At 40.7% G+C, this 14,538-nt stretch overlaps 1 protein-coding gene across 1 annotated transcript in view; it reads right to left on the bottom strand.

Annotated features, from left to right (window-relative positions):
• Nucleotides 1-14,538, bottom strand: part of cdh24b (cadherin 24, type 2b) — a 206,749-nt gene that overhangs the window by 117,524 nt on the left and 74,687 nt on the right. The window contains 1 exon segment of the mRNA XM_086074315.1: nucleotides 8,285-10,043. Coding sequence (XP_085930441.1) covers nucleotides 8,285-9,766 — 1,482 coding nt within the window. The 5' untranslated portion in view covers nucleotides 9,767-10,043.

Raw genomic sequence — 14,538 nt, 5'->3', positions numbered from 1 at the left:
TAGCATTAGCGAGTCAGACTGGAGTAAATCATTACAATTCCTTGCACATTTATAGATTGAAGCAAAAATCATTGTCAATCAAATCATTTTGAAGCAAAAATCTTTCTTAATCGAAAATCGATCCTGAATCGAATCGCAGGCCCAAAAATCGGAATCGAATCGAATCGTGAGACATTTAAAGATTCCCACCCCTAGTCTCTATGCATGCAGCTAGTTGTGAGGACAGGTGTAAAAGTAATAATGATGTGGACGGGTGGCAGGGCCTGGAGACTGCAATGCAATCCAGCATCGATATACATATAATTGTAAATAACAAAAATAATTCACAAGGTATTCCAATAAAGCAATCCCTATACACTTTTCAGATTCATACCTTTATAACATCAGATTTGGCCTGTTTTCCTAGTGTCAACTTTTGTCATATTCTTACCATTGTTAGTACGTATTGTCTATTACCAGTGTTGGTATGCGCTATCCTTACCATCACATGTATTGTTTACATTGTTGCCAATGTTGGTGGAAAATTTACTGATGCAATCAAACAAATCTTTACCTGTGGCAACACTCATGTGTGCATAGCTGGCGCCGGCAGGTGGTCGTCGCTGACTCACGTGATTCGGGCTCCTATCGCTTGAAGTTGTTACCTTCTGTTTTGCTCTCACACGCTTTTAATAGCGTTATTATTTATAAAAAATTTTACAAGCTTCTCCCGCTAGCCGCTCTTGTTAGCCACTCCAGCCTATGGCTCCGACTAACTCCTGCTAGCCGCTCTTGTTAGCTGCTAACGCTAAATCCGTCTTGCTCTGTCCTTTGCTGTCGCTCGCCCGGTTTCACAACGGCTGCCAAGTCGCCGTCACTCACCGAGATGCTTGTTCACTTACGCAAAATAAGAATTGATGGTAGGCTTGCGAAGTGTGATCTCTCTGAGCCACCATATGCATTCTATGATGTAGCGACATCTGGTGGTCAACTATTACACACTGTCACTTTAAAGTGGCTAATTAATCATCTGAATTGTAATTCTTATGTTAACCATATTAATGACCACAATCTGAAATTACACCACAATAACATGTCCCACAGTCACAAAACTCTTAGATTTGGCTTGTCTCAACTTTAGTCCTTCAATTTTCTCTCACAGGTGTCTTTAGCTACCTGCTGCTTTCGCAACAGAATGAGCTCATGAATTCATTGCACTTGTAATTGTGCTATAAAAGTGAGTGCTTTGATTGTATACATAAGGCAGGCATGCGTGTGAATAAGGCTTTCCCTATTTGAGGTGTATCAACAGCAGCTCAAGATTGGTTCTTACTGTCCAAAGTCCAATAAAAAAAAAATGTAGCCATAAAATTGTTTTACTACAGCTGACCCAGGTTTGTAGACATAAAAGCCGTGTAAAAACATCCACTTCCATAATACACCTGAGTGAGTTATTTACATATAATGAGATCATAATTCCCAATAAATGCAGTAGACTATACATTCAAGAGTTATTTATATTAGTTTGTATTATACTGTTGAGACAAAAATGTAAAGCCATGTATTAAATGATGTGTGAATTATGTATAGTTCTTTTCACTGCTGCTTGATGGTGTCTGTGTCTTCACTAAGAATGAGCATCAGAGGAAAACATACAAGCTAGCACTTCAATTTTATGTGACAGCCTCTTTTCACTTTATTGCATCACGTCGCTAACCTCCTGAGTGTTTTCATAATATTATGCAAGTGCACATTGCGCCCAGAGGTGCCACATATGGGGAACTGTGACAACGGTTAAAAGGGTGACAAGGTAAACGTGTCAGTTTGACACAGAGCAAAGGAAACGTAATGGCTTGAAAATTGATACTGGAAGAAAGATGAGATGATCATGTACTGAAGTGACCTTTGATTTAAGATACCGCCACCCTTGTCGTACCTGACCAAGTGAATAAGGCTGTACCTTGGCATAGAACAATAAGCCCAATATTATCCCTGAGTAATAATATTGGCCTACAGAGCAGTGATCATTTTGTCGCCGAAAAACTTTCGTCATATTTTACGTCACAAATTGTCTTTTTCCGATGAAAATTAAATGAAAACTAAAATAGAAGCCATTCATTAAGACTATAACTAACTAAAATTGACTGACAATTTCGTCAATGATTAGACCGAAAATTGAAACAACACATTGACGAAAATTCATACAAACCAATCAGAAGGAATGAAACGCGGGTGGGAGAAAAGGACCACTCAGAAACTTTTTACATTCATTGTGCAGCTGTAAGATTAATCTCAAGCAATTATGCAACTTTTTTTTATTGAGGTGAAAACTAAGTTATATTACTGTCAGTTCAACATGTTTATTTGAAACAATTAATAAAGACACCGTTGTAATAAATGTGTCTTGTGTGTAATTTTCTGTATAAAAGTTGAAATGTATGCTGAAAGAAAATATCGACTTAACTGTCAATTTAGTTGACAAAAATTGCTCCTTTTTTTCGACTAAAATTGCTCTTTGTTTTCGTTGACTAAAATGAGATTAAAACTAAAATAAAATAAAATTATGACTAAAAACAAAAATTTTAGTCAAAAGACAATAACTAAAATTAAATTAAAGTTTCTTGTCAAAATTAACACTGGTACAAAGCGCTGACAAGAAATTACAACCATTTTGCCATTTGCTGTCGAGTGAAGCGCCTTCCATAGAACACATTATTGTCAAAACATTTTTGGGGGTTGACGTCCCCTTTAACTCATTCACTCCCAGCCATTTTCACTGAAGCAACCCCCTTCCGGCTGTTTGACTGGATTTTGACTGATTTTGCAAGCCCCACATAATATTGGGTTCTATTGCTATAAACCATGAAACCTACCAAAATAAAGATTAGAGTCTCTTCTTTCATCAGGACAAAAAATATATATATTTGTATCTGTTTCTGTTTTGCAGCAACGAGCATTAGAATATAGCTAAGTTTCATCATTATTCACAAATCTGTTTGAAACACTGGGGGAAAACTTTTTTGCAACATGGCCCTGGTTGATCTCTTCTACTTTGGCCTGTTGGCCGTTTTTGTAATAACTACTATTGCTTTAAGTGTTCTCTTCAGTTCAGAGTCTGCATCAAAGCCTTCTGTATGCTCTAGCATAAAAAAAACATAAATCAACTTATAAATACGCTTTTGGGACCATGGTATAAAATATAATAGAACATACTTATATGTTTTGGGCGGGAAATGAGTTAATGCACAAGACAGTTGGTTATTTCACAGTGAGTTTAATATGTATGTTGGCGATTATGATGATCAGAATCAGAATCGTCTTTATCGGCCAAGTATGTAATACGCACAAGGAATTTCTGACGACATTATGATAGCTGAGGTAGTCTTATTGCACTTTTGTGGCATTGCATGAGTCCAATAACTTGCTCGCTGCAATGCATAAACTTTCAAGGTCAAATAGAGTATGTTGCTAGGCAAATCCTACACATGGCAGGTGTGACGCACGAGAAGAGTTTAGGCTGATCAGAAAAGAATGTTCTTCATAATCCCATCTCTGCTGAGGCGCCTTTTGCCCTAAAGAAAACGCAGTATTTAATTTATTTTATTTTTTTTACCCCTCACAGCTGCTGCAATCACTTGAAACTCCATTGCAGACCATGTGACAGCATCAATTAAATTCACAATTATAGGGCAGAGATGTTTCGGTGTGAGAAAAGACAGCGTCATCTGTGAATGTATGAGTGTTAACATGAATATGCATGTATGTATGTAGGAGCGGTCCTGTGGAGGGCGTAGTGTAAGACACATATTGAGATTGTTGTTGTCGACCGGAAAGCCGAGTCAGACAATGTCAGTAATTGCTTGTTTGCACAATTCTTGTGAACCTGAGCAACTCTCCTCAAGCAACGTGTCACAGTAAACAAACACTTGATCCTTGAAGGGCATATCAAAGGGCACTCAGCAGAACATTTTATGACTTAGTGGCTGCCCCTATTCGTTTTAACATACCTTTTTTTATTGTACTTTAAAACATCGTGAAAGCGGAGGAAGCACCCTTTCAAATTTATGCTCAATGCTGTCACCGCTTCCACAAAGGTGGCCCTTAGATCATTTTCGGTTTAGTAGGGAGCATTTGTCCTCTATTGACATCGTAGATTATATCCTTGGCTGCCGTTTCCAGCTTTAGAGATTTATCCAAACGGAATTTTCTGGGATCACACAAAAATGCCATAATTCAATGTTAGAGTGCAGATTTTCTAAAGGGTCCCGCATCAAAATAGAATTACATCCTCTGCATACACAATAATTGTACTCATGTATCATCCTCATTGTAGTAAACTCATATGTATGAGTTACTACCAATTGTTTGGGCCTCTCCTGCAAAGTTGACTTTTTAACGCTCCCCATCTCTGCATTAAAACATAATCAGGTCCCTAATAGGGTAAAAACAAGGCACGGCGTTCACATTTATCTCCTTACCTATAGTGCTGGCCTACACGGATGCAGATCAGGAGATTAAAAATTCATAAGCATAATAGGATTTCTAAGAGCATTATTCTCTCTTGTGTGCCGTCACCGTCTAATACAACTGGGTCTAATCGTATGCATTTCCAGAGCAGAAAACTCACATAATAGTGATCTGGGTGGACTCCAAATGTCAGCATCATAATATGGGCGTGCGTGTGCGGTCTGGCTTTGGTCCCTCCTTGAGTACCAGGGGCAGACAAATGGTTTTATACGCTGGGTGAAATGTAAAATGTTTTGATAGTGATTGCGTCATCTGCATAATGTGCAAGACATATTGCCTAACCAATGTGTTCAAATATCAAGCATTTTGCCTCAAGAAAAATACATTTCCATCAACCCAGAAATACATGGATATCATGTTGAAAGAACTCCATGGCCTCAAAGCAAACTGCCAGGAAGAGACGAGTGGTATATTGAGTTACATGTACACTTTAAAGTAGAGGTGGGCAAAGTCTCACAAAAAAACACACACACAGACTAAGCACCGACTGAAGCAGGTTTACATCTATCAAGTACAAACGGTCCTTCTCAGCCCGTGTAATTTTAAGAGGCTTCACATCATAAAGCGCTCACCAAAAGGTGGGCATCCGTCAGTGACGGCCGACGTAACGGCAGTTTTGCCCATCTTTGCTTTAAAGGATCCGAATAGTATATCGATCATATCAATATGTAAGTTGTTGCATTTAAAATACTTAATTTTGGTTCCTGGAAAGCTGTGCAAGTGTGCAACTGTCCGTCTTTTTGATTTTGCTCTGCTGCTCGCTTTCTGTACAATTTCAATCTACATGTGTGTTGACTATATCTGTGTGGGTGTTGTGCTTGCTCATATAGAAGAAGAGGGACGAAGCTCTGGTTGAGGCATTGAAAACTCGCTGCTGGATTTGTTCACCTGCACTGTGTCTTACGAAAACGACATTTTATATACCGGTATTTGTTGCACTGAAAGGAAACGCTTGAATCCGTTTGACAATGTCAATAAAGGCTATCTATCTATCTATCTATCTCTCTATTTATCTATCCATCTCTCTCTCTCCCTCTCTCTCTCTCTATCTATCTCTCTCTATATCTCTCTCTCTCTATCTCTCTCTCACACTCGCGCGGGCGTGCACGCTCTCTCTCTCTCTCTCTCTCTCGCTCTCGCTCTCTCTCTCTATCCCTCTCTCTCTCTATCTCTCCCGCGGGCATGCACGCTCTGTCTCTGTCTCTGTCTCTGTCTGTCTCTCTCTCTCTCTCTATCTCTCTCTCTATCTATCTATCCCTCTCTCTCTCTCTCTCTCCCGCGGGCATGCACGCTCTGTCTCTGTCTCTGTCTCTGTCTCTGTCTCTGTCTCTGTCTCTGTCTCTGTCTCTGTCTCTGTCTCTGTCTCTGTCTCTGTCTCTGTCTCTGTCTCTCTATCTCTCTCTCTCTCTCTCTCTCTCTCTCTCTCTCTCTCTCTCTCTCTCTCTCTCTCTCTCTCTCTCTCTCTCTCTCTCTCTCTCTCTCTCTCTCTCTCTCTCTCTCTCTACAAGATGTGCTGCGAGAAATACACAATTCACAGTTCACTTTATGGACAGGCTTTTGAAAATGACCCAAATAACAGCAACCCAGCATGCGAGTAGACACTTGCCATGTGAATCTCCTCCGAATTTCTAATGATTCACTCACATGTTCTCACTCTTGGCTTTAGATGCTTGCTCTTTGCCAGGTTTGGGGAGTCTGCAGTGGTCACTCAGACTCTTTGATGTTGACAGTTCATTTGAAGTGAATGAATAGGTGATTGAAATTGGTGGCTTTCCTTGACGCAATCATTGTCTCTAATATTGTCCAAAAATGCAATAATGTCGTTCTGAAATTTTGTTCTCATCATTAACATGAAAATTTGAGTCTGTTCCTTCCAGTTAACTAATCATTAGAAGAATTTCCCATTGTAAAGGAAATGCCAATTACTATTAATCTTTCCTTACTGACAATAATATACTGTACAATCTATTTTATATAACTGCTATAATCTAAGGCTTTTCATTAAAAGCAAAAATCTAGATCAAACATGTATGGATCATAACATAAGGGAAGTTGCTCTTCCCTGGTCTACATGTTCATGTGGACATTTAAATGGATGCCAACCGCCCAGGCAGGATTGGGGCACCTCCAGAGCGAAGTGGCCGTTTTTAGCACAGACAGATACTGTGGCTGTGGTGCTGCTGCCCAGCATAACTTTAACTAACTTATAAAGTGTTGACCCCGGAGCACACCCTCTCATTTATAAACTCGGAACTGATAATCATGATCGTTATTGCAGCTTTCTGGAGTGGAAAGATATCCTAATAGCATTAGTGATAATCTGTGGCCTTGTCAGTTTATGTTGTCCATGAAGGCTGCGTAGTGCTGACCTTTTAATGAATCTTGGAACTGCTAATCAACACAGTTTGGGTATTTTGACCGTTGATTCCATCCAGCCACCACACACAGTGAATTCCCACTGCGAAGTTTAAAACAGCCTACAGCAGTTACACAGGGCTCATTATTATTCATTTGCTTAGTAAAATAGCCACACAGGGTTACTATTTAACTCATCTACAGTCGTGCAGTATTGAGTATTGCTTGTCCATTTGTCATTTCATCATTGTGATTCTGTGATTCCATCTTTAACTCATTCACTCCCAGCCATTTTCACCGAAGCAATCCCCTTCACTCCCTGCTGTTTTACTGGATTTTGCAAGGTCAACAGAATATTGTGTTCTATTGCTATAAAAACATGGCACCTACCAAAAGAAAGATTAGAGTCTCTTCTTTCATGAGGGAAAAAAATGTATATTTCTATCTGTTTTCGCTTTGCAACAATTAGCATTAGACTATAGCTAAGTTTCATCATTGTTTACAAATCTGTTTAAAACAATGGGGAAAGAGCTTTTTTGCAACATGGTTCTGGTTGATCTCTTATACTCTGCTGCCACCTGCTGGCCGTTTTTGTAATAACTACATTGTTTCAAGCATTCTCTTCAGTTCAGAGGCTACATCAAAGCCTTCTGTATGCTCTAGCATAAACAACAACAACATTAAAACCGTAAAAATATGTCTTTGGGAGCATGGTAATATTTAAAATAGAACATATTTATACGTTTTGGGGAGCAAATGAGTTCATGAGAGAGGGTATTAGGCACAAGGGGTGACATGTGACCAGTCAGTAACTAATAAAGAGAATTACACAGGAGAGTGAAATGACAATGATCCAATGTTTGTTGTGCTGAGAATGTAGTGATCAATCCTGTCAAACTAAGTGTACATCATTCCCAATGATTACTGGCACCAGGCTGTGACCATGAGGGACTTGGAACTGCCATGCAGGGAAACGAAGGAACACTCTTGTGTTCTGCCATGGGGTGTCGATCAATGTTGGAGGAGGGAAACTAAGGCTATTAATTCCTGTGGATATGTCAATCCCCAAAGGCCGGAGCAGATTGGTAGTGATCATGACCAGCCCCTTGGTCAGATGGAATCTTGGGATTTTGTTGCACCTCAGTTAACCATTGATTCATTGAAGTTTTTACAGCTTCCTCGAAGGCACAGCATTACACTGTAGCATTGGTAATCAATTCCAATTGCAAGTTTATAACAATGCATAAAAAACTGCAGGCTTGGATTATGCAAAACACATCTTGTAAGATAAGTACCCGAGGGGACCCGAGGTTAAATGTTCTATGTAAGGTGCTTGTAATCGAAACGTGTCTTATACATTCATAAAATATTCATAGAAAGATCATCCCATGTAAATGATAAATGAAGTGCTTATTTGACTTACCCGGCCAATCAGCACAGGTTCAGGTCCAGAGTACTCTTCAATCACAAAGAACTGGTTCCAAATCCAACTTCTCCTGCTGCGAGAGCGGGGCCTCTTTTCGTCCAAGGGTTCAGCAGGTTCGTCCTCATCCTCTGCTTCTTCAAACACAAGGCCGCCGTCATCGTCCGGATCGTGCACCTGCACCCCAGCACCTTTAGCCGAGTGGCTCCATTCTGGAGCTGGATGGAGCCGCAGGACATGGCTGCTGTTGACAAGTTGTCTGTCTTCATCTACTGAGTGGTGAGCTGTGCTGAGCTCTGTTTGAGCAGTGTGAACTGACTCTGTTAATAAGTCTCTGTGGGAATCTGCTGTTCTGTTCCCAGGTCGTGCTCCCTGGGGTTGCATTGTCAGCACAGATGGACTGGAGCCATTTGTTTCAGAGGGAACATACAGTGGGAAATGTTTTGTCAATTGAATGGGGGATTCTGTTTGGTTGACGGGTACTTCTTTGTCCAAGCTGAGATGTACTTTTTCAACAAGTGTTGACATTAATAGAGCATGCTTTTTCTTGCTATCGTCACCATCTGAAACTTGTAGCTCCAAAATGTCTTGCCCTTTACTTAAACCCGGGGCATTGACTATTGGATTAATATGAGCGTCAGAACTCTGGTCCCGATTAATATCTGGAGTGTCGACCAGATTTAGATAAGGAATTGCAGTCTGATTATCAAATCCAGCGTGTGACTGAGTGATGGACGTGTCTTGTCTTGACATTTTCAGCGCCTCCAACTGTCTGTGATTAACGTCAATCAAATCTCTCTTCCTGCTGCGGCTGCCCTTGCTCGGAAAGTTTAGATTGGGAACATTCTGCATTTGGGAATTGACTATCCTCACAAGGTTTTCTTTTGACAGCACTTTCAGAACCTCATAACTTCCACTGAGGTTCAGCTTTCGGTTTAATTCGACACTCAGCCCTTTTCCTGGCACGCCTGTTGCGTAAACACTCGACTCAGGTCTGCTTTTGGCTTTTGAACTTAATCTAACGCGGGTTTTATTAGAATGTAAGTCAAGCTTATGGTGCAATGTGATTGCTTTTCCTATTTTAGTCTCAACATTCTTCGTATTGTTTTTCATTTTCCTCAAATTTTGGTTTAAATCTTTGCGCAGAGCCACCTCTTTCTTGTTGACAGACTCAACCTCACGCTTAGGCTTGACCGCTAGCCTCTCCTTGATGACAGCAGATGGAGAGGCGTGATTGGGCAGTGCTTTGGTGTAAGCAAGTGGTCCTGTGTCACCTGCCTGCGCATGACTTATCAGATTTCTAAGAGTCACTCCAGACATGACATTTGTGTCCATGTTTCCTTCCCATTGGTCCGGGGCTCTGTTCTCCTCTATCTTCATCATGTGTGAGCCACCGACTCCTCTCATCCGCACAACCTTGCTGGCCAAGGCCCCTCCCCACAGGCAGATGGAAACCAATAGCAGCAGATTTCTTGTAATCATCTTGTCTCGTAGGGAGATGTCCTAATTGGAGCAAGATTTGCTGCGAGGCAAGCCTTGTTTTCCAGATGTCTTCATTCTTTCTGCTGCTCTCCCTCTGTTCATGCCCCACCTGTCACTCTTTCAGTCTATGCCCTTCACTGGGATGGAGGGCAGGTATCAGTCACTACTTTCTTCCCTCCTTTACCCTACAGTCCGTCTCTCTCTACTGTTTCGTGTTGTTTTATTCCACTCCTCCTGCAGTGATCCTCATTCAGTTTCCAAAAGAGGATTGAACATCCTGAGAGAAAAAGATAAAGATAATGACGTTAAAACTTTAATCATTGCAGTAGGTTAATTAAAAGTGGAGCTTCAGTGACAGGTAAGGACACGCAAAGACAAGAGGGTATGACAGACCCATTAACAGAGTAGCACTCACATTTCACAAGCACAAAGGCATGACAAGGTCCAGAACACATCAATTTATACCACCAAGTATTATTTCTCACATCTATAAGCTGCATGGGAACAAAATTATCCACAGTTCTTCTGTTTTACATTATTGTGCAATAGATGCCATTGCATTACAAAATGCTCTCAGCATTTCGTAATAGAAATATTTGTCAAGAATTTCTGACTGCAGAGCACACACTGCCAAACCATTTTCATTTCATGCCTAATTAATGATCTGGATTAACATTATACTTTGATCAGTCACTTAGGATGTCACTACAGATGGAAGCCATTGATGCCGAGCCACTTTCTTGTCACTGTCAGAGACTTTTGACTTTCAGCATGTCTCTCTCTTAATGTAAGCCCCGTAGAGAAATCCTACACCAAATGAAAATGTCATGCATCAATCAGTCTGCTTGATTTACTTTGTATGATAAAACACACCACAGTGGTATTTCTGAAACATAATCAAGTCATAATCTGGCAGTGTGCCATTTTACCTTAACATGAAAATTTTCATTTTTGCTGAGATCAAGCAAAAATAATTTTAAAGGCATAAACATATGCAGCAAGGAACTTTTTTCTAAGATGTCAGGGTGAGCCCTTAGCCTGGTGAAATTAATTTGTTTGTCACTGTTAAGAATGCTGCCCTCGCAGGAAGACACCACCAATAAAGTGTGCAAGTTTACATCATTAAAAATATCTTTCCACTGCAAATTATTTTTTAGAATGAGTAATCCAGATCTTTGTTGGACATTTGCGGTCTAGAAGTTCCTAGAATCCAATTTAATTCACTGTGAAATCTTCCATTAATTGCTTATTGATTTTTATTTTTTTTGAGAATACTGTACCTTAAATGCTAAAAAAATGTTAATTTTTTTTTTTTAGCACTTATATGTATATGAGAGTCATTTCATGCTTAAAATAAATTACTTTATATAAAAATACTTAGGTTTAGAAAAATATACCAGCTCCCTCCTATTTCTATAAGTTATAAATTATGTTTATGCTTTATTTTTTAATTAATTAATACATTTTTTCAACATGTTTATGCTCTTGGACTCAACTTTTGTCAGTTTCTATGCACTTAAAGGTGCAGAGCCAGAATATTTTTACTGATTCAAGGCTGTAGTAACTTGTCTCTGTAGTTCTGGATATATTAGAAAAAGAAAATTAGTTAACAACTGAGTCAAATTCATAGGAATAGGATTAGTGATGTTCAATACCACTTTTTCTTTTCAGACTGATCTCAATGCGAGAACTCATCCCTTGAGTAGCCACCGATACAGATACCAATACTGATACCATTAGTACAAAAATTATTAAGAATAATTTTAACAAAGACCTATATATGCCAGTATAGCATTTTCCTTTGAAATTGGATTAAATGAATGGCGATTTTCAATTCTTCAAATTTTTATTTTATGATTTTTTTTTTTTAAATGTCCACAATAGGGCAGCCGATATTCTTATCAGCCACTGTCGCGAGTACCAATACCTTAAAATAATGCTGGTATCGTATCGGCAACAATACCTGGTATCGGTACTCGCCCATCCCTACATAGGATATTAGTTTATTCTCAGAGGAAACTTCAGTCTATGTGAGTCAGCATCAGACACGTGGTTTGACAATCAAGACAGAACAGAGATCAGATACAGACGGAAATAAAAGCGAAACGACTAATGAGACAACAAGACATCAGTGGGACACACGAGGGCAGCCAGGGAGCTAATGGCCTGAATACATGATGGGAAAAGATAAATGAGACAGGTCACAAGGGAATTTGTTTTCAATAACAAAACATAACCAAATGAAATAATCAAATTATGAATTAAACCAAACAAAATGAACAATAAGAGCATATGGAGAATTGTAAACATGAAAGTAAAAGCTCAAGGTATTTACAGCCCAAAGAGCAAAGGACCAAATGTAGTTTATGTTTTGAATGTTTTTATTGTAGCTTGTGACAACTCACTGTCACTGACTTATGGACGGTTTCAAGGAAATTCTACTCCACCATCCTAGACCTCAGGAGGGGGAAGCACCACCAACGCTGTGTATAGTGGGAATAGGGTGCTGCTGACTTCAACTCAGAACGTTGTGAGTTGGTGGGGAAAATACTTCAAAGTCCTCAATTCCAGCGACAGGCGGCCCTTTGAGGAAGCAGAGTCTGGGGACTCTGAGGCGGGCTCTCCTATCTCTGAGGTTGAGGTCACCAAGGTGGTTAAAAAGCTCTTCGTTGGAAGGGCCCCAGGCAGCTCAACTCGTCTCCATGTGTTTTTTGGACTTGGAGAAGGCATTCAACGGTGCCCCTCAAGGAGTTCTGTTCGAGCTGCTCTGGGAGTATGGGGCACCAGATGCTTTGATACATGCTCTTTGGTCTGGTGAGGGTTGAACTCCACCAAGGTTTTGTTACGGATTCAATTCATAACCTCTTTGGACAGATTTCTTGGTGCAACCGAGGCGTTGAGGGTGCCTGGTTTGGTGATCTCAGTATTATGTCTCTGCTTTTGCAGATGATGTGTTCAATAGTTGCAAGAACAGTTCGCAGCCAAATGTGAAGCGGCTAGGAAAAGAATCGTCACCCCGAAACCTGAGGCAACTGTACTCAGTCAAAAAAAGGTGAAGTGCCCTCTTCTGGGTCCGATCGAAATAAGTCTCTTGAGTCTACGTTAGAGATAAAGTGAGAAGCTTGGCCATCAAGGAACGGCTCAGAGTCAAGCTGCTGCTCCTCCGCATCGAGAGGAGCCAGATGAGGAGGCTTGGGCATTTGGCTTCCCTGGTGAGGTGTTCCAGGCACACCCCACTGGGATGAGAATCCTGGGACAACTCACACATGCTGGAGAGACTATGTCTCCCAGCTGGCCTAGGACTGCCTTAGGATCCCCCCAGAGGAGCTGTACGAAGTGGCTGGGGAGGATATTATGCGCTTCCTTGCTTAAGATGCAGCTCCCGCAACCCGAACCCGGGTAAGCGAAAGAAAATGTATCGATGGATGGATATATATTTTAAGTCTGGGTTGTAGTCCCACACCAGAGATTATTAATAGTTTTTGGTATTAATGATTAATTGAATTGCAAGAGGAGACAATTTTTTTTATTTTGTCTAACCCTAAACGCAGTTTCATAGACTGCATTTATTGCACTTCCCCTTCTGTTATACAGTGCCTGTATTTGATTTGTGGATGGTTGTTGATGAATCTTTTGTTGTTTGCTTTTTTTTGCGCAATACTTATTGTAACCGTTTTTATTCTCGCACCCGGCAAATTCCCCTTATCAAAACAGTACAACTAATACTGGAACTAATAAGAACTAACATAAAATAAGCTTTAAAAAAAACGAATGAAAACTAGCAAACCGGCTTCAAAAAGTAATTAAAACTTACAACAAAAGTAACTGCAATGAAAAATTCCAAACTATTATAACCCAACTGGGAACCTCAACTTGTGATTGTGGTGAAAACTGCTATGTGAGCCACAACAACACCCATGGCCCCATTTCTGAACTAATTTCAGCAATATTAGATGAACTATTACTGCCATTTGACCCCTGAGTGCATTTGCACCATCAGCAATGTGACTGCAGAATACTTGGGCTGTGCACTTGCATCCTGGAGAACTGTGTGACTCAAACAGGCAGTATAAGCAAGATTTGAAGAGATACCCGATTGGAGAGATGAGATAACTTGGCAGAATCCTTCATTGACATTGAGAACCCCGCCACCGCCACCGCGCGCCAAGTAAATTGTAATCGTTCCATATAGTGCAGGCATTTCGTTTCACATCAGAAGCACAATTTCCATCCAAGCCTGTGCATTATGTTTTGGCGGTGACACTTCCCTCTCTTTGGCAATGTCAGATCCTGTCAGCAATTCACAGCGGCATGACTGAAGTTAGGGTGCAGCTGGGGGGTGGGCTTCTGCACCCTTTTTCCACACGTCCCCTCATCTGTCTCTTTACTGCTCTCAACACACTTGTGATTAGCTGAACAGGAAAGGAAAAATGATCCATGATTATTCCTCGCTGTTTTCCGCGCGCTCGCTTCCCACATCTCCCACACACCACCTGTCTCCCTCGCAGCCCATCTCGGTCCTTATCTGCCTGCTCTTTAACTTGCTTTTGTTTAAGCATCCTGTCCTCTTGCCTGCTAGCTTGTCTCTCTCTCTCCTCTGTGTCAATCACAAAGCCGTCAGCGTGTCCCTCACCCATTCAATCAATCAGCCAATCTCGTTCCTGGGCCCTGCAACATTGGAAGTGACAGGAGTCTCGCCTCTTGACAACAAGGCTACCGCCACATAATTCTGCATCCGGATCCGCCGGGAAAAAAAGCACAAAGAATACCCG

Source organism: Leptonotus elevatus, chromosome 1 (genome assembly GCF_054856555.1).
Source record: "Leptonotus elevatus isolate MCC_2025b chromosome 1, RoL_Lele_1.0, whole genome shotgun sequence".
NCBI classification, from domain to species: Eukaryota; Metazoa; Chordata; class Actinopteri; order Syngnathiformes; family Syngnathidae; genus Leptonotus; species Leptonotus elevatus.
The sequence above is the reverse complement of the archived record's forward strand: the minus strand, read 5'-3'. Positions and strand labels throughout refer to the sequence as shown.